This window comes from Erpetoichthys calabaricus, chromosome 10 (genome assembly GCF_900747795.2).
Source record: "Erpetoichthys calabaricus chromosome 10, fErpCal1.3, whole genome shotgun sequence".
Lineage (NCBI taxonomy): Eukaryota > Metazoa > Chordata > Cladistia > Polypteriformes > Polypteridae > Erpetoichthys > Erpetoichthys calabaricus.
In genome coordinates this window covers 53442696-53466869 of record NC_041403.2, presented here as the reverse complement: position 1 = coordinate 53466869, position 24174 = coordinate 53442696, and the positions used below count along the sequence as shown (strand labels likewise).

The 24174-nt window shown below is 37.7% G+C and overlaps 1 protein-coding gene across 1 annotated transcript in view; it reads right to left on the bottom strand.

Annotated features, from left to right (window-relative positions):
• Positions 1-22225, bottom strand: part of ndc1 (NDC1 transmembrane nucleoporin) — a 63137-nt gene extending 40912 nt beyond the window's left edge. Inside the window, exons 1-6 of the mRNA XM_028811241.2 lie at positions 22010-22225; positions 21027-21147; positions 10927-11028; positions 10666-10840; positions 7053-7185; positions 4528-4636 (exon numbers count right to left, since the gene is read on the bottom strand). Coding sequence (XP_028667074.1) covers positions 4528-4636; positions 7053-7185; positions 10666-10840; positions 10927-11028; positions 21027-21147; positions 22010-22048 — 679 coding nt within the window. The 5' untranslated portion in view covers positions 22049-22225. The remainder of the gene's footprint in view (positions 1-4527; positions 4637-7052; positions 7186-10665; positions 10841-10926; positions 11029-21026; positions 21148-22009) is intronic.
• Positions 22226-24174: the final 1949 nt, after the last annotated feature.

The window sequence follows — 24174 nt, the reverse complement described above, 5'->3', positions numbered from 1 at the left end:
AATAGACCGATGACTGTTCAGACTCCAGTCACCTATAAACCCAACGCCCCCCACCTAACCCACCGCAACAATACTGAGGCAGGTTCAATAGCAGTGAACCAGCCGAGTGGCATGAAAAAGTAGCCGGGTGGTGCGGGACGGGGACATTTGGTGATGGGTAAAATTAAATGTGCACTATTTTTATTAGTTAATTATTAATTATTTTCCAATGCTCAATGTGACTTCCTTTTTTAAGGTTTGACACTTGTGCCAGAATATTTTTATTAAATTTAAGAAGTATCCAATTCAGGATCCTGCAACCCTAACAAAAATTTTAAACAACAATTGTTATGGCATAAACCAAGAGGCACAAGTGAAAACAATGAAAAAAAGTATGGGAAACCTAATGAAGAAAAATTTTAAAATATTCCTCAAAGCCAACTTGCATATGCAGAAGGTGTCTTCAGTTAAATATTTATTCTTCTTTTCTTCCGAGAGGCCCAGTTGTCTGCAGCTTTCCCATAATCAGGAGGATCTGGGCCCGCCAAGGAGATCAGCATGAGGCTTTGATTCATACAATTTCTCAAACATGTCTTGATCCTTTTAAGGCCAGAAAACCCCCTTTCACATTCAGCTGTGCTCACTGGGATGACTAGCCCAATATTAGCTAGTTTGGCTAAATTTGGAAATGACTCTTTCAGCTCTGATGTCGTTGCCATTTTTAGTAAAATCTGTTTTGGACTGAAGTCTTTGTATGATTGACTTATGATTATTTCTGACGCAACTGTCCATTCTTGCCTGGTACTTTCATATTTTAAAATTGGAGGGCTACCGTTTTTGGAGTAATGATCGAAAAGAATTTTAGCAGACTCACTTGAATCGTGAGTTTCTGCACTGAAAACTTTTGAAAAGCTTGAAATAATTGGCATGTCAGGGAATCTTGCATCTAGGTGCTTGACAACTGTCTCTAGGTATTTATCATATATTGTAGTTTTGAATGACATTACATCACTCTGTGTATAAACAATGCAGAGATCTGGCCATTCTTGTGCCAGACAATGATGAAGGCTTTGAAAATATCTCCCAGGAGTGTCTTTCAACTCCATAATGGACAATTTTGTGGCGAGCAAAACTAGCTCAATTTCGCTAAGATTGACATCTTGCCTTTGCCAAGCCTTAGATAAATTGGACAACAAAGGTAATACGTCTGAAAGCATCATCAGAGAGGAAACAAAATTGTACGTTTTAATACATCTGCTTAATCCTTCAGCTGTGATGTCATTTTGTTCAGTGACCTCTCTTTCCAGTGCAGCTATGACACTCATCATACACGGTCATAGTGACTGTACGGCAAAGTCATGAGATAGCCATCTAGTGTCACTGGCCATTTTCAGCTTAATCTGGGGAATGTTCAGAATATTTTGAATTTCCGTTAAACCTGCCATCCTAACTGAAGAATTTTGGAAGAAACAGAACAGCTGCCTTAAGATGTCATTCAGTTTTGTTAAATAAGGTACAGCAGCTCCTGCTTGGGCACTTGCAAGGGCCAATCAGTGGTTTACACAGAGGCAGTTGACCAAGAGTCCATATGTTTTATCTTTAAGCAGTTTTGCCTCACCTTTCTGTTTCCCAATCATAATAGCCGCTCCATCTGACCCTAGTCCAACCAGATTAGCAGTTTTCAAGCCTAGAGTGTCCATAAAATCACTTAGTGTGTTGGTTATAGTCTCAGCTTTGCCATCAGCACCTTCATTAGTTTGTGGTGTCTCTTTTCTGAAATAACTGAGCAGTGTTGTTTTCTGAAGACTTTTTTTGGTGATGCTGGTAAAACCTTTGGAAAAAATTTAAAGTACCTATGAATAAGACTTTTGAGTGGGAAAGTGAGAGCCTGTTGGATATTCAATGCACACTTGCACTACGGCAGGGCAAAATATAAACAAAAACGTAATGGCAGATGGGTCCAGATGGAGTATTGCCACGACTGCTGAAGGTCTGTGCATCAGAGCTGGGGGGTCCTCTACAGCGCATCTTCAACCTGAGCCTGGAACAGGGGAGAGTCCCGAGGCTTTGGAAAACATCCTGCATCACCCTAGTCCCAAAGGTATCACGTCCTAGTGAGCTGAATGACTTCCGGCCTGTTGCTCTGACATCACATGTGATGAAGACCATGGAGAGGCTGCTGCTTCACCACCTGAGACCACAGGTTCAACACGCCCTCGACCCTCTGCAGTTTGCATATCAGGAGAAGGTGGGAGCGGAGGATGCCATCATCTATATGCTAAATCGATCCCTCTCTCACTTGAACAGAGGCAGTGGTGCTGTAAGAATTATGTTTCTAGACTTCTCTAGCGTCTTCAACACAATCCAACCTCTGCTCCTTAGGGACAAGCCGACAGAGATGGGAGTAGATTCATACCTGGTGGCATGGATCGTGGACTATCTTAAAGACATACCTCAGTATGTGCATCTTGGGAACTGCACGTCTGACATTGTGGTCAGCAACACAGGAGCGCCACAAGGGACTGTACTTTCTCCAATCCTATTCAGCCTATATACATCGGACTTCCAACACAACTCGGAGTCCTGCCACATGCAAAAGTTCGCTGATGACACTACTATCGTGGGCTGCATCAGGAGTGGGCAGGAGGAGGAGTATAGGGACCTAATCAAGGACTTTGTTAAATGGTGCGACTCAAACCACCTACACCTGAACACCAGCAAAACCAAGGAGCTGGTGGTGGATTTTAGGAGGCCCAGACCCCTCATGGACCCCGTGATCATCAGAGGTGACTGTGTACAGATGGTGCAGACCTATAAATACCTGGGAGTGCAGCTGGATGATAAATTAGGCTGGACTGCCAATACTGATGCTCTGTGTAAGAAAGGACAGAGCCGGTTATACTTCCTTAGAAGGCTGGCGTCCTTCAACATCTGCAATAACATGCTGTAGATGTTCTATCAGACGGTTGTGGCGAGCGCCCTCTTCTACGCGGTGGTGTGCTGGGGAGGCAGCATTAAGAAGAAAGACGCCTCACGCCTGGACAAACTGGTGAGGAAGGCAGGCTCTATTGTTGGTATGGAGCTAGACAGTTTGACATCTGTGGCAGAGCGACGGGCGCTCAGCAGGCTCCTATCAATTATGGAAAATCCACTGCATCCACTAAACAGTGTCATCTCTAGACAGAAGAGCAGCTTCAGCGACAGACTGCTGTCACTGTCCTGCTCCACTGACAGACTGAGAAGATCGTTCCTCCCCCAAACTATGCGACTCTTCAATTCCACCCGGGGGGGTAAACGTTAACATTAATATATAAAGTTATTGTCTGTTTTTACCTGCATTACTATCAATCTTTAACTTAACATTGTTTTTTGTATCAGTAAGGTGCTGCTAGAGTATGTGAATTTCCCCTTGGGATTAATAAAGTATCTATTTATCTATCTATCTATCAAAGCTTTTGCTCAGGACACAGTGTGTGCTGCAAGGGTTTCTGCACACTTTTTGCAATATGGACACAGGTCCAAATACAAGCTAATATAAGAATGGCAGATGGGGTCACTTTAACAGGAACCACAGTGAGTGGTACAAGGATTTTTGCACACAGAACACACCTAATGCTTAAACAACTGTATGTATGTATGTATATACAGTATATATATGTTTGCTATGTACTGAACAAGAAGAGAGCAGCTGTACACTTAGCAGCACTACACAGACTGCACTGACACTAACAGAGACGTCACTTCTTGACGCCCTTTTTCTGATATCTGACAGGCTGGTTCCACTAGTCTTTTTTTATTTTAACAGTCCTCTTCTCGCCCGCCCACCTCTTCATACACCTTGCTACTGTATTAAGCTGCTCCGCCCCTGCTATTACCACGTACACCCCCCTCTCAAAAGCCCACCTCCCCAAACTCTTTGCTTGTGAACTCCGCTCCACTTCGTCCCCGCTATTAGCTTTAGCATCGAGTGATCAGCAACATCCAGTCCCGCGCCTCTCCCCTCATCACTTACGATCCTGCTTCTAAAATATTTGCCCGCTCGTCCCTTGCCATCTCTGCAGATCATTAGATCTGCCTGTGCCTGTAGATTTACGGCTGTCATCTCAAAATGTCATGCGAGATGACAGCCGGGCGCTCAACTAAATTAGCCGGGCGGAGCACCTGACTAAAAGATGCTAGGGAGAACACTGAATAGTGGGTGGATATGTACATTTGGCCATAAATTATTAGTCATTCATTTACTTGATTATAATAATTAAGTGACCTTAAGCTGCTCAAGTGAAAAAATACTCAAAGTTAATTCAAATAAAATACATCCATCCATCCATTTTCCAACCCGTTGAATCCGAACACAGGGTCACGGGGGTCTGCTGGAGCCAATCCCAGCCAAAACTGGGCACAAGGCAGGAACCAATCCCGGGCAGGGTGCCAACCCACCGCAGAAATAAAATACATTTACAGTATATTACTTCTATTTATGAAATTACTTCAACATCAATTTAAAGATTGTTTCAAGAATAAAATCAAAATAAGAACAGATATTCTTACCTAAGAAATAGTACACAATGATGAAATTGCGAACAGAATACAATGCTTGAATTGCGCTATGCTTAATGACCAAAGGAAAGGCTCCCTTGACACGGAGATACTTGTATTGCTATTGATTTAAAAAAAAAAAAAGATGAAATTAAAATATTATTTTCATAATATGAAACAACTGAAATGTTGTTCAGTTTATGGGAGAAAACACTTTACAAATCCTTTAACAAGAACATTTAGAGGATTTAATTAATGTGATCATTTGACAGATGTCACATGACGATCTGAAACTGCAGATGTGCACTGGTCATTTTCCCCTGGAGTAGATGGAAGCAGTAATGGTGTCAAAGTTGCCCTATAATCTGTAGCTATTCCCAAAATACATTTATAAAGGACAAATACACAAACGTTATACTCAATATGAAGTACCTATTTGACTCTGGGTGTTTTCTAATTGCATTATCAAAGGTTTTCTAAGAGTGAGTTTGATAGGGTGAGTGGAAGCCATTCCTTAAAGGACAAAATAGTGCCTTGAAATATGGGCTCTGGACTACCGTAGACTGGTAGAAAGCAGTACATCATCTCCTGTTCACAATAGAAACTGAGACTTGCACAGGTTAACAATGGTCGAAAAAAGCTTGAAGCTGTTGTGTTGTGAGGTGCCTATCATGCAAGCTGTTGAGACTCAGAAACTGAGGTCTGGGTTGTGACTTTGGGTCTGCCAGATATCTGCCTTTCAATGTTTCTTGCAGTTTTCAATTGTCCTTAGATTATGTAGGACAACGTACTCATTAACATTTATTTTTTGGCAATTTCTCTAAATGAAAAACCTACACTTCTAAGGGTAATACTGTAATGCACTGTCTCAATTAATTTGTTAATTGCCACTTTCTTGCCATTATCACTGCAATTTACAACTTTCTACAGTGTAGAGGGTGCAATAACACAGTCTGCTCCAACTCAGCTTTAAGACAGATAGAGGGGTTTTATGTAATCCACAGAAGTTGGGACACTTGTGCAAATCATTTGCTTCAACTTACAAGGCTTAATTTACTTTAAATTGCTGCTACTATTTTAATAGGTTAGTTCTTCCCTGAAGAAGGTCCATTTGTAATATTCTGAAATTTCCTTTTTTCAGTTTTTGCTAACCTAAACTTTATATTTAAACCTCTGGCACTTTACTGCTTACCTTTCCACCATTTTAAGTCATTCACTGTATTTCAACTGATTAAATTTGAAGAAAAACAAGAAAAACTGAAGTGTTCTAAAACCTTTGACCAGTAGTGTACATGTTAATGATTTGTGGTATATTTAAATCTAATGACATACAGGGTCGTTTAATAATAAGGAAACTATTTCTTTATGTTTTCATACAAGCTCATGTTAACATTCATCTTTATAAATGGGGTTACTGGGACTCATAAGAACCATGAATAAAATGAATTAATAAAATATAATATTAACATAATCTATGACTGACATTGTAATTGCCAAATATCTTTCATTATTATTATTATTATTTAGAACATAAGAAAAAAACAAATAATAAATTACTTTTCACATTCACCTACATTAAAATACTTAAAAGATTTTCATGTCTTATAAATGTACTGTACAGTAATTATTCCTAAAAAAATATATTTCAAATGCATCCAGTACTCGGCAATAGATAACCCAAGCACAACATTCACAATATTTTCAGCTGTTTCAAGATTTTATTTACAGTATTTGATTTGTGTGTTTTTCTTTTATACAGGATGCAGAGCAAACCTTTGCAGACTGCTGCCTGTATTTTTAAACTGCACCTCCTGCTGTTCATGCTGTTTAACAGGCAAGCATTAGACTGCTATAGACAGTCTGATGACTGCCTATTTATCAAGGAAAATACTGCAGAGTGCACCACTTAACCACCACCTTGAACGGTGTCATTCTTTAAACATTTAAAAAAACAGAAATGCACAATAACAAATCCTTTCCATTTGAAAACAAGTCTAAAATCTGACCTGACTCTTGACTAGACATAGGACTCCAAAATTTAACTGCAGAAAAGTTAAACTCTTCGCATGGTGCAATTAATTCATAATGTCAGTATTCATGGCAGATACAAGCTTTAAAGGCTACCAAAGAGTATACAGTAGTTGCTCTTTTATATTCATCAATTATTCATGTTATATTAACTGTCAGTTTGTCTGTTTTTTTCTCATGTTTTTGTGCTTTGTACTGTGGCTTGGTAAATTAATCTGTGCAATTGTATCACAAATGTAATAATCCATTTGACAACTACCAAAATTGCTTTGCATTACTGTGAAAATTTTAACCGAAATAAACAGTATTCATTTTTCTTTTTTTAAAAAACAGAAAATATCCAGGTAATACTCCACTTCATAACTCTGGTATGAAGTATCGATACCCACTTTCCATAACAAAAGAGACATTTGCAACTCTTAAAATGCTGTTACAAAACTGGCCCAAAGACATTGTTTTGCAAATACAAATGATTATTAAAGAGGTTTTCTATAAGTACATAAAAATACCTGTATACATGGAAAAGATACATAATTCATGTTGTTAACAACATAGAGAAGGCTGTAGATAAATCCTAGAAAGCCTCCAGCCAGCAGAAAAAACAGGTGATATTCATTAAGGCACATGTGAATACTTTCAAAGCTAAGGATGGAAAAAAAGAGATGCAAAAACAGTATTATTTTAAAACAGTCACAATAATTATCTGTATTAACATTCCATTAAAAATTAAATATGCTTTTCTGTCAACTTTATCACTAAAGTGACCAATTTAAAGTTTAACAGTGTTAAAACTAAACCTTGCGGCATTACCAAAATTATCAGGCAAAACATCAGACCCTATAACAGAGGTATCATCACTCAAGTCCGAACATAACCACTGTCTGAGAGGAAATCCCAGAAAAAATCTAATATCCCACAAAACAACCAATATAACAAAGCATTATATAGTATTCTAAATTAGTGTTTTGTAAAACCAGAAAAATACTTAATCTGTTTCACAAGAATGTAAATAATTAGTAAAATACATGCTGTGAAGGTAACATAAGGCAAAAAAAGTAAAATTAAAGTGATGGGTGGTCTTCAAAAAATATGCAGCTCTCCATTAAAAGAACACAGATTCCAAATACGAAAATTACAACTAGAAGTGATACTATACACGCCTTTGACACAGACTACAGTGCCTCTTTCTAGCTTACACTCTTCAAGAGTATGAAATATTTGATACTTCAAGTTATTTAGATTTTGAAATATGGAAAAAGTACTGATTATATCTACTTATTCATATGAAAAATTGTAGTATTGAAATAAGAGATCAATTCCAGAAAAAAAGAAATTATTTCTGCAATCCACTCACATATACAAGTTTGATACTTCTGTGATGGTCTCATGGTTAACTTTAAGATCAAGAAAAAACACTCAATTCTTGGAAATACAAACCAAAAACTACTATGTTTCACAAATGAAAACGTGTAACTTGCATGCAAATATTTAGTAAACCCATTAAAAAAGATTTTTTGGGAGATTTTCCTTATCTTCAGTTCATTAAATAGTAGCAATGTGCACATGCAAAAAGTGCCACAACAGAAGAAAGAGGGTGAAGAGATGACTGATGGCAAATATTAAGTTAGAAAATATATATATGGCATAACATTCAGGTGCATTTGGGGACTTAGTTAACCGATTTGAAAATTGGAGCATTAAACATTTATATATGTACTTTAATAAAGTCAGTTATCATGTTTGTTTATTAATATTGTGCAAGTGAACCTTACTAAAAAATAATAGTGATAACAGAATGCAATGACATAACTTAGTAGACTATATTAAACACATACTTGTTAACAGCACTTTACATATTATGTAGTTAAAAACGTAGCCCAAACAGGCATATGGTGGGTTAATAGTTTGCAGATTCCAATTCAACTGATGTAGAAATGGCATCCATTGATGTCCAATTGTTAATTGTTGGTTGTGTGGGTCTACAACTTGCTGGAGTTAAAATTTCTTACACATAAAAAGACGTGCCCAAAGAAGAATTAAAATCTATTTAAGGTTCAAAGTAAAACAGTTGGCTGCTTCATGCAATAATGAAGAGCAGGTCTAGAGTTTTACCAGTAAATTATAGTGACTGAGAAATATTTAGTCACTAAAATGTGGTTTTTAGATTGTAAAAACCAAGTACACATTTGTTCACTCTAGGCTTACAAAAAGATACATAATTATTTTCCTCTTCTATTCGTTTCTAGATAACTTAAGTGATATCTGCAATTTTTTTTTAAATAAATGTTTTGGTTGACTTACAACAGAGTAGCCTATTTCATTCCTTGATGACCTCTGTGGAAGGCTTGTGCCAGGAGTGGAAAGACACGTAATAAGGTAAAATAAGCAAACAACTGTAATTGCATGGGACAATATGGTATTCTGTCACTGCCTTGCCACCACTGTGTGTCTATTTTCCATGCACCATATTCTCCATTTCTCAACCCCATAAGGAAATCACCTCCTCATGGGGGTACAAGATTTATGATAATTATCCTTATGATTAGATAATAACAATAATACATTTTATTTATTTGTAGATGCCTTTCTAAACACTCAAGGACACCATAAAATAGATAATACACAGACTACAAACAAAACTAAAATACAAAAATTAAACAGACAGAGCAATTGTAATCAAAGAGAAAAAGCAGTCTTAAACAAATGAGTGTTAAGTTTAGATTTGAAAAGTGAAAATGATTCAATATTTATAAGATCAGATGGTAGCGAGTTCCAGAGCTGGGGAGCAGAGCAACTGAATGCTCTCCTCCCCATAGTGGTAATATGGATGAAGGGAAAAGTCAAGTGGGTGGAGCAAGAGGATCTAAGTGTACGGGAGGGAATGGCAACATGGAGGAGGTTAGACAGATATGGAGGGGCAAGGCTGTGGATAGCCTTAAAAGTTAACAGAAGAATTTTGAATTGAATGCGGAATTTAACTGGAAGCCAATGAAGTTGCTGCAAAATGGGAGTGATATGGTAAATAGAGGGGGTTCTAGTAATGAAGTGGGGAGCTGAATTGTATTCTGGACCAGTTGAAGCTTATAAAGAGATTTGCAAGAAAGACCAAAGAAAAGGGAATTGCAATAATCCAGACGAGAAGTGACAAGGCTATGAACAAGGATAGCAGTGGTGTGGGAAGTGAAGGAGGGGCAAATAAAATTAAATGTTACGCAAGTGAAAATACAGTATGCAGACCGGGAAATGTTATTGATGCGGGACTGAAAGGATAAAGGAATTATCAATAACCAATGAAAAATTATCAGTTTCGGATAATGTTGATTTTGTACCAATGAGGAGAACCTCAGTTTTGTCACTATTTAATGTAAGAAAATTTGAAGAAAACCAGGATTTGATTTTTGCTATGCAATCAATGAGCGAGGAGGGTGGAAAGGAAACAGTAGGTTTGCTTGTGAGATAGAGCTGGGTGTCATCAGCATAACAGTGGAAGCTAATGTTATATTTACAAAAGATATTTTCAAGGGGAAGGAGGTAAATAATGAAAAGGAGGGGCCCCAGGACAGAGCCCTGGGGCACACCTGAAGTAACAGCGGTGAGTTGGGATGTGAAAGTTTTAAGCTGAACAAACTGAGTCTCTCCTAGATGCAATTAAAGCTGGAAGTCTGCAGATATCTACAGAAGATTGCCAGGGATGAATCAGACATGCAAAAATATTTAATCCCTGGTATACTGCAAGAGAAAATAGGATGTGATATGGATGAGAATTTGTGGCCAAAAGCAGAGGATAGGGTTGACTAGCACCATTCAAAATTTCTACCTGTTTTGACTAATGTACGTAGTAATTAAATGTGTTGCATTTGTCATTCCAACAGATGGCACATCAAACATTTGTAGAACTAACCTGATTTACTATAAAGGTTTGCGATGTGTAGTCTGTTGGAATGACAGAGCCATTGCAACCAGACAGACACAAAGAAATGTATCCTTTCATTAAGGTAGATTTTAGAGAGTAAAACAATCTTCAGTTCATTAATATAGAAAAACTATTAAGACATATATAGCAACTTCAGATATAACCCATCTTATTTTATTAAAACAAAATAAACTGACTTGTGCACTTACCTATTTTCAGCACTGCAGGGGATTATAAGTGCCTGGTATCTTCCCCCAATCATTACTGCTGCACACCAGAATACAAATATTCCCATTACACAGTGGGAAAAGGAGTGAAACAATTGGCGAGGATGGAGAACTTTTCCTAATAATGCAATCCGAGTACAAGGTATTGAAGGCACCACTAGAAGAAAATTGGCAAAATTACTTTATATACAATTTTATTTTTACTTTATTAAATTTATCAAATAAATGCAACTGTGAACATACCTGTATAAAACTGTAAACTGAAGAACCCAATACTCAGCACAACCAAACAAAGGAAGACAATGGAAAATATAACATAGGAACCATAAATAAAGCTGAATGAGCCTGAAAAAAGTGTTTAAAAAAAAAAAAAAAAAAAAGATTAAAATTAAATATTTAAAAAGAACTTAAATATCAGTCTATACCATGTTTATAAATACTTTTAGACATAAAAAGCAGGTAAAATTGTTGCATGTCAAAGTCTCAAGTAAATATTCAGTGAATAAAGCATTTGCTATATATCACACATTTTATAAAAGTAAAAGTGCAATTTAACATAAATCTATTAAATAAAATAAATTTGAACTGAAATTATATTAAGTGCAAATAACATTGTTTATTGGAGGTAGCAACCTAAAATATTTCTAATAAATAAGGAAGAAAGTCTGTCTGTCCCGGGGTTCGTCACAATGCAATCACCAAGTCAGAGGAAGATTAATTACAGTTTTGATGATTTTCAATAAAGAAAATTTAAATGCGAACATGATTTGAAAAACTAAAGAAAATTCTAAAATAGTAAATTCTAATGTAATTCGGAAAAGAAATTATATACCAAGGTTGTGAGAAATATGGTAATATTGTCACGTCATCCACACGTAATCGAGGCTACTGTTCTAACCGGAATGGGAAAGGAGGGTACATTTTCATTCCACGTATACCAATGATTTTCAAAGAACTCCCTTTCCAATTCAAACAACTTTAGTTTCCAGTACTTCTTATATTTGCAATGTCAATAAATAAAGCTCAAGAATAATCATTTAAAGTTACTAGAGTTTACCTTAAAGAAACGCTATACGTCACCTGTTCAGAGATTAAGATCAGGAACAAACTAATTTGTTCTTGCTCTTACTCTTAATGGCAATATGAAATACACTGTACATCATAAGGCACTCTAAACAATTCATAGCAACTATAATCTGGACTTCCAACACAGTCGCCAGACCCATGGGGACCGACACAATCCTCATAGCCAGCCCTGTCAGTACCATCAATGACATCACACCCGCAACAGATACTTCCGTAGCATGACAGCCATCAAATCAAACAAACCAATAATAGATGTACCCACCTAAAGAGACCTGGGGCCTCATGCATAACGCCATGCGTATAACATGACGTAAGCACAAAAGCCGAAATGTGCTTACGCACAGAAAAATCCAGATGCAGGAATCTGTGCATTTGCCAACTTCCGCGTTCTTCCGCTACATAAATCCCGCTCAGCGTGGAAATAAACACATGTGCACGCACTTGCTGTCCCGCCCCAACTCCTCCCAGAATTAAGCCTCTTTGAATATGCAAATCAATATAAATAGCCCTTAAGCCCAGCGTTCTGTGAAAAGACAATGGGAAAAGCACGGGGGAAAATATAAGAATTTCAGCGAATACCAAATGGAGGCAAACAAAAACGTACTATTTGTTGGTTTAAACAGTTATATAAGCAACAAAAGGAAGCTGATCGAGTGACATAGCGTGTCGGAGAAACTCGAAAGCTCAAGTTCACAAAGTCGAACAGTGCCCGAAATAAAAAAAGTTGTCACATATCAAATTCGGCGTGAAAAGGCGAGTCGTAGCCCACCGTCTGAGTGTCATATGAAAGCTTATTAGGGTACAGTGAAAAAAAAATAGGCACACAGTGTGAAAAAAAGCACGAAATGTTAACTTTAATCTCGAAATTTCCACTTTAATCACGTAGTTTATTTTGTCATTAAAGTAGATCATAAACTTCATCTTAAAAATCGTTTAATTTACTAGTTTCTAAAATCCCATCGTAACTAAAGTAGCACGTTAAATGCTTTGTTTTGTATTTGATCTTCTATGTGCCTGAATCACTACGTGCTCTCCTCCGACAGGACACAGAATCCATTACGTTCATAATATTACAGCTCTCTGAATAATTAAAATACTGAGAAGTATACGTGATATAATTTTCATGATGATATAAGTTAAAGCATGTTATTAAACATGGGAACACGGTGGCGCAGTGATTGTTCATGTCTTACAGCAAGATGCTTGCTGCGCCATGCGCGACCTTCAATGAAATGCTTTATTACAGAAGTACTGTCTTTTTCAAACGTACTAACCCCCAATTCCTGTCCTTCCTGTTCTTTCTCCAAATACAGAGCTGATTGTGTGGCGATTGGGTAATAGACGTCAAGCCACCTGTAAGCTTAGAATGCCGATTCTTCAAAACTTTTAAGGAACATCGAAATATCTTCGGAATGTTTAATTATTCTATCCATCTATCCTTCCAGTGTCGCGCCAGCCACAGTATGAAAACAGCGCGAGGCAGGAACAAACCGTGAACGAAGCTCAAGCTCACTAGCGCTGTGGCACCGTGTAGTTAAAGTTTTATCTGTATAATATAAGCAACATATTTTGCTGCATTTCATCTTAAAAATGATATTGTCATCATATGTAAATATGCGCTTTATACAGTGGCTCAGGTTGTGCAATATTATAACTGTATCATAAGTACAATTACCTCACGGTAACTTGCAAGTACAAACAGCTCTACAAGGAGCACTTGATGGACTGATTGAGTGTGTGTATAGTTCTTGGGATGAAACTGTTTGTGAACCGCAAGGTCCGAACAGGTAAGGATGTGAAGTGTTGGTGGGATGAGAGCAGTTCAAATAGCGAATGGCTGAGGCGGCGAGTACTTGATGCTGTATACCGATAATTCTCTTTCCCATCGCTGTAGATCTGTGATTCACACTCAGATACAGTGATATACAGGTGCTAGTCATAAAATTAGAATATCATGACAAAGTTGATTTATTTCAGTAATTCCATTCAAAAAGTGAAACTTGTATATTAGAGTCATTCATTACACACAGACTGATGTATTTCAAATGTTTATTTCTTTTAATGTTGATGATTATAACTGACAACTAATGAAAGTCCCAAATTCAGTATCTCGGAAAATTAGAATATCAATTAAGACCAATGCAAAAAAAGGATTTTTAGAAATGTTGGCCAACTGAAAGGTATGAACATGAAAAGTATGAGCATGTACAGCACTCAATATTTAGTTGGGGCTCCTTTGGCCTGGATTACTGTAGCAATGCGGCGTGGCATGGAGTCGATCAGTCTGTGGCACTGCTCAGGTGTTATGAGAGCCCATGTTGCTCTGATAGTGGCCTTCAGCTCTTCTGAATTGTTGGGTCTGGCGTATTGCATCTTCCTCTTCACAATACCCCATAGATTTTCTATGGGGTTAAGGTCAGGCGAGTTTGCTGACCAATCAAGAACAGGGATACCATGGTCCTTAAACCAGGTACTGGTAGCTTTGGCACTGTGTGCAGGTGCCAGGTCCTGTTGGAAAATGAAATCTGCATCTCCATAAAGTTTGTCAGCAGCAGGAAGCATGAAGTGCTCTAAAACTTCCTGGTAGACGGCTGCGTTGACTTTGGACCTCAGAAAACACAATGGACCAACACCAGCAGATGACATGGCACCCCAAACCATCACTGACTGTTGAAACTTTACACTGGACCTCACGCAACGTGGATTCTGTGCCTCTCCTCTCTTCCTCCAGACTCTGGGACCTTGATTTCCAAAGGAAATGCAAAATTTACTTTCATCAGAGAACATAACTTTGGACCACTCAGCAGCAGTCCAGTCCTTTTTGTCTTTAGCCCAGGCGAGACGCTTCTGACGCTGTCTCTTGTTCAAGAGTGGCTTGACACAAGGAATGCGACAGCTGAAACCCATGTCTTGCATACGTCTGTGCGTGGTGGTTCTTGAAGCACTGACTCCAGCTGCAGTCCACTCTTTGTGAATCTCCCCTACATTTTTGAATGGGTTTTGTTTCACAATCCTCTCCAGGGTGCGGTTATCCCTATTGCTTGGACACTTTTTCTACCACATCTTGTCCTTCCCTTCGCCTCTCTATTAATGTGCTTGGACACAGAGCTCTGTGAACAGCCAGCCTCTTTAGCAATGACCTTTTGTGTCTTGCCCTCCTTGTGCAAGGTGTCAATGGTCGTCTTTTGGACAACTGTCAAGTCAACAGTCTTCCCCATGATTGTGTAGCCTACAGAACTAGACTGAGACACCATTTAAAGGCTTTTGCAGGTGTTTTGAGTTAATTAGCTGATTAGAGTGTGGCACCAGGTGTTTTCAATATTGAACCTTTTCACAATATTCTAATTTTCCGAGATACTGAATTTTGGACTTTCATTAGTTGTCAGTTATAATCATCAACATTAAAAGAAATAAACATTTGAAATACATCAGTCTGTGTGTAATGAATGAATCTAATATAAAAGTTTCACTTTTTGAATGGAATTACTGAAATAAATCAACTTTGTCATGATATTCTAATTTTATGACCAGCACCTGTAAATACTCCGAGTGGTGCAGTGCGAGTAATATGGAAAAAGATGATCCGTTGTGGCAACCCCTAACGGGAGCAGCTGACAGAAGAAGAAGAAGGTGCAATGAGAGTAACAACGCTAAAGCAGTTATGGTATTTAGAATAGTTTGACCATTCTGTGGACCATTATATTGTTACAGGTTAATTACAATCAGATGCATTAAATTTATTAACGATAAGTGGTTAATTTCAGTGTATTTGATAAAGCCGCCGTCGTGGATGTGGATCTAAGAAAGGGTAACCACACAGAAACAGTAGCACTGCTTTGACGCTGGGTGCCGCCAGTCTGCAAAACCAAGCGGAGAACTTGCGTACGACATGGTATGAGGTACTGTGTAAAAGGGGCGTGGCTTTACACCAAGTGTAGGTTTTATACATCGCGATTTGAACGTGGAAACGTTCTTACGCAACATTTCTGTGCGTACGCACCGTTTATACATGAGGCCCATGGCCAGTCCCAAGTATGAACACCTCAGAGCATGCCACCACTGAAATGCAGAGTTTACAAAGCTCTTCCAACAGCAGAAGATGATCATCATGCTGGAGAGATGTTCCACGCCCCTACCCAGATGGGCCACCTCAATTTCCAACACCACATTCATAGTCTGCTGGCATTTCATTAACTTGTATTGATTATCTCTCTGAGATGAAAGCATGAAAAATCTACAAAATATACAAGTTGGTGTAACCAAAGTCCAGGTAAAATTAAAAGAGTAAACTAGTTTGTAGTTGGAAGTTGCAAAGGATGTTTCTCCATTTTTAGATAGATGAGTTTGCAAATTCGCCAGTGATTTTCAATGGGAGATTTTGGAGATTTAAAACTGTGTACGGAACAATCTGTTCAAGGTATCTCACCAAAAATTGAACCATTTCGACAAATTTTCTTGAAGAATAAATGAGCCAAATACAGACAGACGTGGTTATCGCAATAGGGGCTTTGCACATTATTTGCAAACACACCTAAAAAGGCAGTATGAAGGTACCAGCACAGTAACAATGGATTTGTTTTCTATGCGTGCTTATCTTGTGAATTAAGGCCCTAAAAACCACATAATAAACTAGAAGCACACAATACTCTACACACTCATATTTCACCAATCATACATTTGAGGCCATTTGTAAAGAAGCTGATCATAGATTTCAGGAAACAGAAGACAGACCACACTTCTTTCTGGAAAAAAACAACCAAAAAAAAAAAAAAAAACTAGATACAGTATAGTGCATGGTAGATACAAAAATAAAAACACTATTACTAGCATGCAGTGTATGTGCATGTGTCTTAATACAGTAGCAACATAACTGTCACTGTTGTGAGGAGACATGCAATTAAGAATTTCATTGAATTACTTGCACTGTGTACACATTAACAGCATAAATATATATCGCAGCTAGCCTATATCTCTTTATTCCACATCAGGAAGTGTTGTACACCCAGCTTCAGTCCACCTTAACCCCTGAAACAAAATCTAAATATACATGTTTCTGAATCTGCCTGGTAAATCTACTATTTGTATGCAGGAAGATGAGCATTTTTACCTTTGGGCTGAATAAGGACAAGAGATAAAAAGCCTTTGGTGGTCAATCATGTTAGGTGACAGTTTTCATTATAACAACTCCATTTATAACAAGACAGTAGTATAAATGTACCACTCCAGACAGACAGACAGACAGACAGATAGATAGATAGATACTTTATTAATCCCAGGGGGAAATTCACATATTCCAGCAGCAAAAAATATTACATTAAAGAGTAATAAAAAATGCAGGTAAAAAAAAAAAAACAGACAATAACTTGAATAATGTTCAACGTTTACCCCCTCTGGTGGAATTGAAGAGTCGCATAGTTTGGGGGAGGAATGATCTTCTCAGTCTGTCAGTGGAGCAGGACAGTGACAGCAGTCTGTCACTGAAACAGCTCCTCTGTCTGGAGATGACACTGTTTAATGGATGTAGTGGATTCTCCATAATTGATAGGAGCCTGCTGAGCGCCTTTCGCTCTGCTACAGATGTTAAACCGTCCAGCTCTATGCCAACAATAGAGCCTGCCTTCCTCACCAGTTTGTCCAGGCGTGAGGCATCCTTCTTCTTAATGCTGCCTCCCCAGCACACCACTGCGTAGAAGAGGGCACTCGCCACAACCATCTGATAGAACATCTGCAGCATCTTACTGCAGATGTTGAAGGATGCCAGTCTTCTAAGGAAGTACAGGTGGCTCTGTCCTTTCTTGCACAGAGAATCAGTATTGGCAGTCCAGTCTAATTTATCGTCCAGCTGCACTCCTAGGTATTTATAGGTCTGCACCCTCTGCACACAGTCACCTCTGATGATCACGGGGTCCATGAGGGGCCTGGGTCTCCTAAAATCCACCACCAGTTCCTTGGTTTTGCTGGTGTTCAGTTGTAGGTGGTTTAAGTCGCACCATTTAACAAAGTCCTTGATGAGGTTTCTATACTCCTCCTCCTGCCCACTCCTGATGCAGCCCACGATAGCAGTGTCATCAGCAAACTTTTGCACGTGGCAGGACTCCAAGTTATATTGGAAGTCCGATGTATATAGGCTGAATAGGACCGGAGAAAGTACAGTCCCCTGCGGCGCTCCTGTGTTGCTGACCACAATGTCAGATCTGCAATTCCCGAGACGCACATACTGAGGTCTGTTTGTAAGATAGTCCACGATCCATGCCACCATGCCCCTTAGCTTTGCACTTTTCAAGAAAATATGAGGCTACACTAATGTAAAGAATTAATTCAGTGCATAAGGCTTGTTAATTAATAATCACCTTTTCCAATATCTTATCCAGAGACTTTTTGAATGCAGTTAAGCATTCCTGTTAAACTACACACCTCAGATGTTTGCTCCAGAGTCACTTAACCTTTTATGTAAGTTCTTCCTCGCTTCAGTTTTATACTTCTTCTGCATTTCCAATGGTTACCGGAGTATGTGATTTAATGCTTAATTGAAAGAAAACTGTTTATTTGATGCCTTTAAGAATTTTAAAGGCCCATACCTAGTCCCTATTCAGGGACTAAAGAGGCTGAATTTCCTTCACCTGCCAGAGCAGGAAAAGTTATTTAGTCATGGGATACACTTAGCTACCTTCTCTGTACAGCCTTTAGTGATATCTTTTTTATAGCATGTTCACCAAAACTGCACATTGTACTCTTGAAGTGATCTCACTAGTACATTATAGTTTCAGCAGAACATCCCTTTATTTATATTCGGTGGTTTCTATGATACAAAATATTATTTTGCACTTGCACGTTGTGTGTGTGCACAAAAGCAATTACCAGACATGTGAGGTAACACACAAATAAAAAGCTCAGGAATACCGAGAGAGAGAGAGAGAGAGAGAGAGAGAGAGAGAGAGAGAGAGAGAGAGAGAGAGAGAGAGAGAGAGAGAGAACCCACTTCTGTTGCAGTTACATAACATGAAGAACTTTGGCTTAGTGGAAAGTGAGAATTTCCTCTTACAGCACTCAGGGAGAAGGGTTATTCCATGTCTGAAGGCATGATCATCAATGAGCAAAGCTATTAAAGATCACGAAACCTTGTTGTTTAGGATGATTTTCCAGAAATTGTTAACAAAATTTTAGATAAATATATACATGTTTGGGAAATTTTAAGCATATAACTGGATATATGATACATGGATTACAGAATGCATAATTTGAAATTATTCATGGGTATTTTCATATTGTAATGTGTTTTTAGCTCTTGCATGGACATCTGTTTGGTGTGGAAAGCAAAGCTGGACGGGAACCTGGGCACCTCCCTAACGAGAACTGAGTGACACGGTAAATAGGACTCGTGGTCCAGATAAAGAGATTACTAAATGGATATAACTTAAATAGATGTAACAGTCCTGAAGGACTCAAATTTAATAATCAAATATAATAAAGAAACTACAAAAACTAAATAATTTTTAGCACAAGATAAAAACAAAAATGATTTTTTTTTTTTTACATCCAAGAGTAAAGTCATGAATAATGCATCACACAGAATATTTCAGATGCAAAACAAAATACTATACAGTATACGCACTGTTATAACCAAGCACACAGCCATGAAAATATATGGGTATTTTTTTTAAAAGTGAAATGTGAAATGTATGGCTCACACACAGTGAAAACAGCTATGAACAGCGCCCGAATCATTCAGTTCTTTATACCAACAATCAATAATATGAATGGGCTTTTTTCTAAAGTCTTAAAGCGTAATATCAGACAAATAGCAAACCTGAAGTGGAATACCACTGACTGTCAACAGAATGTTACAAACATTAGCACTGAAGCATGTGTCCACCATCCTAGACCGTGGCAAATTCAGAATTGCCATACCAGCTTGAATTAAAAAACATTTTATAGATTTGACTACAAAATTCACATGTAAACAAATAATGGATTAAAATGATACTGTTATCAGACAAATACTAGGTAACCATAATATAAATGCATTAATGCCAAAGTTTGTAACAGTCTAGCAGTCTACAAAGCAACATTCTTTCAACAGCTTTAAGAGGCCAAGTGTCACACATTAACTCTTTGGAAAGTCTGAAGGATATAACTCACACTGCAGTTAATATTGAGGAAGACGGATTTATATTATATATTATAATATACTAACCAGTACCATGATCTATACAAAATCAGCACAAAACTTAAAAAAAAAATAAAAAAAAAAAAGTTGTACTACCTTCTAATATAGGGGAAATTATTACTTGCGGCAGAGTACGTGTGCCTCTTAAAGACAGAAGCGGCAGGAAGCATTGCTGCTGTGTTGATCCAACTTCAAACACAATTTATGGTTCATGGTTAGTTATGATGATTGCTGCTGATTCAAGCATATGTCCAATTATGTCAAACAAGCAGGAACTGAACAAAAAACTGAACTTCAGGACTTTGATACATTTTGCAATAACAGTGGTCAATTAAGCAGTAAAAAAAAAAAAAAGAGACCTCAGTGTTGTACTGAGGTGCACAAGGCACTCTTGACATGTGGCAATAACCAACTGCATTTGAAATGACACAAACGGGCAGAGAACAACTACAACTAGTAGGCATATGTGAAATTTGGATAAAACATTACATTCATGACAAAAGATTATAAACTCACGTAACGTTAATCTGATTAATTTAGCAATTTTATGTTTATGGTCACAACATTTTTGGTTCTGGGAATGCCAGAAAACAGTGGGTTGTTTTTAACTTGTTTGATTTAGGAATAAATTCCCACAAACCATACAAGATTAAAGCTACAGTAAATGATATATTATCAATAGAAATATCATTGTCAACATCATATGTCAATGGAGAATTCCACAGCAACCTACTCATTAAAATTTTACTGCGCTTCTATGGAATTATTGTAGATGTGGCTAGACTGTATGCTATTTCATACTTAAGCAGTGAACTTAGTTTTGATGGGTTTACATCCATTACATGGCACAATGCATTGTTGTCAGTTCTGACATTTATTTCCTAGATATAACTGAATTAAATAAAAAGCGTCCTTACATTTATATTAAGAATGATTACCGTACTAAATAAAGCAACAATTGAAGTAATTTAAAAAATTAATGGCATTATCATATTTATATGTATCATTTGATCTTAAAAAAACATACAGAAACTATAAACACAACCTATTACATACTGAACCTACCCATTTACTATCAGCTCTTACTTACCCAAGATCCACTGTATTGGATGAAAAAAACTGAACCTACTTAAAAGGACAAAAGCAGCTGTAAAGGCTGGTAAAAGAAGCACAGACCAGGCAACACTTGCTGCTGCTCTCCAACATATGACCTAAAAAATTAAGGGGTTCAATGAGTTCCACCATTTCCATTCAAATTAGTTAAAACACACTTACTTAAAATGTAGTTGCTGACACAAATCTTCAGATGCCTCTTATCAGACATATGTGACTCAATGAAGAAGGCATAAAAGTCTACTTCTCAGAAATCCATTATTTATAGACCATTACAAAAACAGCTCACGAATTTCAAAGGGTTGACTTTGTCTGTTTACACAGTGAGCTGCATAATGCTGATGGTTTTCAATTTTAGTATAGTGAGTTCTGTACTGTACTGTACGTATGTTGATAATATTCAAAGGAAGAACTCAAAGCCCTCTTTTAAATGGATGTAATTATATGGACTTTTATAGAATCACAATTATTTAAAACTAAAGTGAAAACAATACGTGATAACATTGTTACAATGTTCAGGTATCATCTACTTTTTCTTTTTAAGTGCTTTACTAGACAGACAGACACACAGAAAAACCATGCCAGAGGCTCATTAGGAAACAACGCCTCTTATTCAAACGAGAAAAGCAACTAAAACGACACCTTATTTAAATAAGTGTGACGATAATAAGCACAGAAATGAAAAAAAAAATAGCAGTTATTCTATATATAATCACTTTAAGTAAGGAACTTAAACAGAGAAGCCTTACTCAACCTCATTGTTTGTACAAATATCATGAAGTCACCTAAAATAATCTCTGGAAACAATTAATTTGTATAACCACTTGCGGGACAAAATAACTAAAATAAAAAATAATAACTGAAGTACCACTGTAGCTGCCAACTAAGTAGCATGTGCAGGGCTCATTTTTAAACTAAAATAAAATTACAGATCTAATAACTTATGCATAACAAACTCACCTTTTTAATAAACCAATGATCTTGCCCTAACAATAGCATTATGTCACACTTTAAGAAAATCCCAATATCAAACTACACACACATATGATCCGACCACACCGTACTAATAGATAACTTTTACTTGGGAATGGTTTTCAGTCGAACGCGCCTATTCGACTTCAAGGACCCCAACAGGACCCGACAATGAGGGTGTCCGTTGAGATGCCTGAAAATCTGTTAACGTTTGCTGGGCTGAAGAGCGGATTCTAATAGAGAAGCAGGTTAAAATTTGAATAGCGCCATCTTTCCAGAAAAATGTGAAATGTCAAGTTATGATGAATTTATCATACATCCATCAATAATATCAAATTATCATATTTAACTAGTATTACGGTATGCTTTTAATTCTTGCGTATTCGTTTACTGTATATGCAATATTTATTATATTCTTAATTATAAAATATTCAAAAGGACTCATTCTTTCTCCACACTCGAGGGCAATACATTGACATAACGGTATTTCTGATGAAGATTAATTTTCAAACAGTATATGTGTATTCGATTTATAGCAATTTAAAATTTGCATTTATTTTTTAGACCCCTGTCGTCACTTAATTGTGAAATACGTTAACCCATTTCATTTCGAGACGTTAAATCCTGAAACGGCCGGCATTTCTCTGTAAATTCTGAACTGATTATCTGCGCGAGCGCTAACTGAGATGGACGGACACCTCGATTGAGTTGTTGGTGAGACATTGAGTATATAGAACTGGAACTGACTTGTTTTTATTATTAATGTTGTCCATCCATCCATTTTCCAACCCGCTGAATCCGAACACAGGGTCACGAGGGTCTGCTGGAGCCAATCCCAGCCAACACAGGGCACAAGGCAGGAACCAATCCCAGGCAGGGTGCCAACCCACCGCAGGACACACACAAACACACCCACTAGGGCCAATTCAGAATCGCCAATCCACCTAACCTGCATGTCTTTGGACTGTGGGAGGAAACCGGAGCCCGGAGGAAGCCCACGCGAACACGGGGAGAACATGCAAGCTCCACGCAGGGAAGACCCGGGAAGCGAACCCAGGTCTCCCAACTGCGAGGCAGCAGCGCTACCCACTGCGCCACCGTGCCGCCCCACTTTTTATAGATGCTCAATAAATAAGTACAGTAACAAACAACAATAACCCCCTTTAAATACACATCATATTTGCTAAAAAGAAAGAAAACCTCTGAATGGCTGCAGTTGCAGTTGGTATTAGCTACGAAAAATAATGCATATGTTCTCTGAATAAACTAAAAATACAAGAAAATATGAATAAATACAACCAATAAAGTTTATTTATATTACTAAGAAAGAATAAAAGTAAAATCAAATGTTATATATTAGGTACATCAGTACAGAAAATACATACAATACATAGATCACAGATGTAGGGGTAATTATGTTAAACTGTACAAACAACTCAATATCAGTTTTTTTTCCTGTGCCATAGGGATATTACAGCTTAGAACAGCTTAGAGCGCCCCCCTAACGTTTTTTTGAAAGGAGCCCACTAATACCAATTTGTTTTTAATTAATGATATATCATAGATGCATATTTTATTATACCTACTTAACTTTTATCGTCATTTACCTAACTCTATATTTGTTTTTCTAGTATCAGAATGTAGTTTAAGTTAATTTGTTTTGGTTTCAATAGATGTATTTTTCATATTTTTGATTCGTTTTCTTTTTTTCACATCTTCACGCCCCCCTTTTTGTTACTTCGCGCCCCCCTAGGGGGGCCCGCCCCACAGTTTGAGAACCACTGGCTTAGAGATAGAAGGTTCAGGTCTGAGATGTATTACAGATCTATGTTCAATACAATGCTATTTCTGTACATCTGTACTTCCACTGGTTGATGTTAAATCAGACTGGCATTCCGTCTATGGTTTATTTATTCCTTTATACCAAATGATTCCAGGAATGGGTGTCACAGTGGCGCAGGGTTTGTGTTCCAAGTATTTTCTACATGGAATTTGCATGTTCTCCCTATGTCTGCATGTAGTTCCTCCAGGTGCTCCAGGTTCTTCCCACATTCCAAAGATTTGCATGTTTGGTGGACTGGTGATGATAAATTGGTATGTGTGTGTGTGTGTGTGTGTGTGTGTGTGTGTGTGTGCGCACGCACCCTTCGATG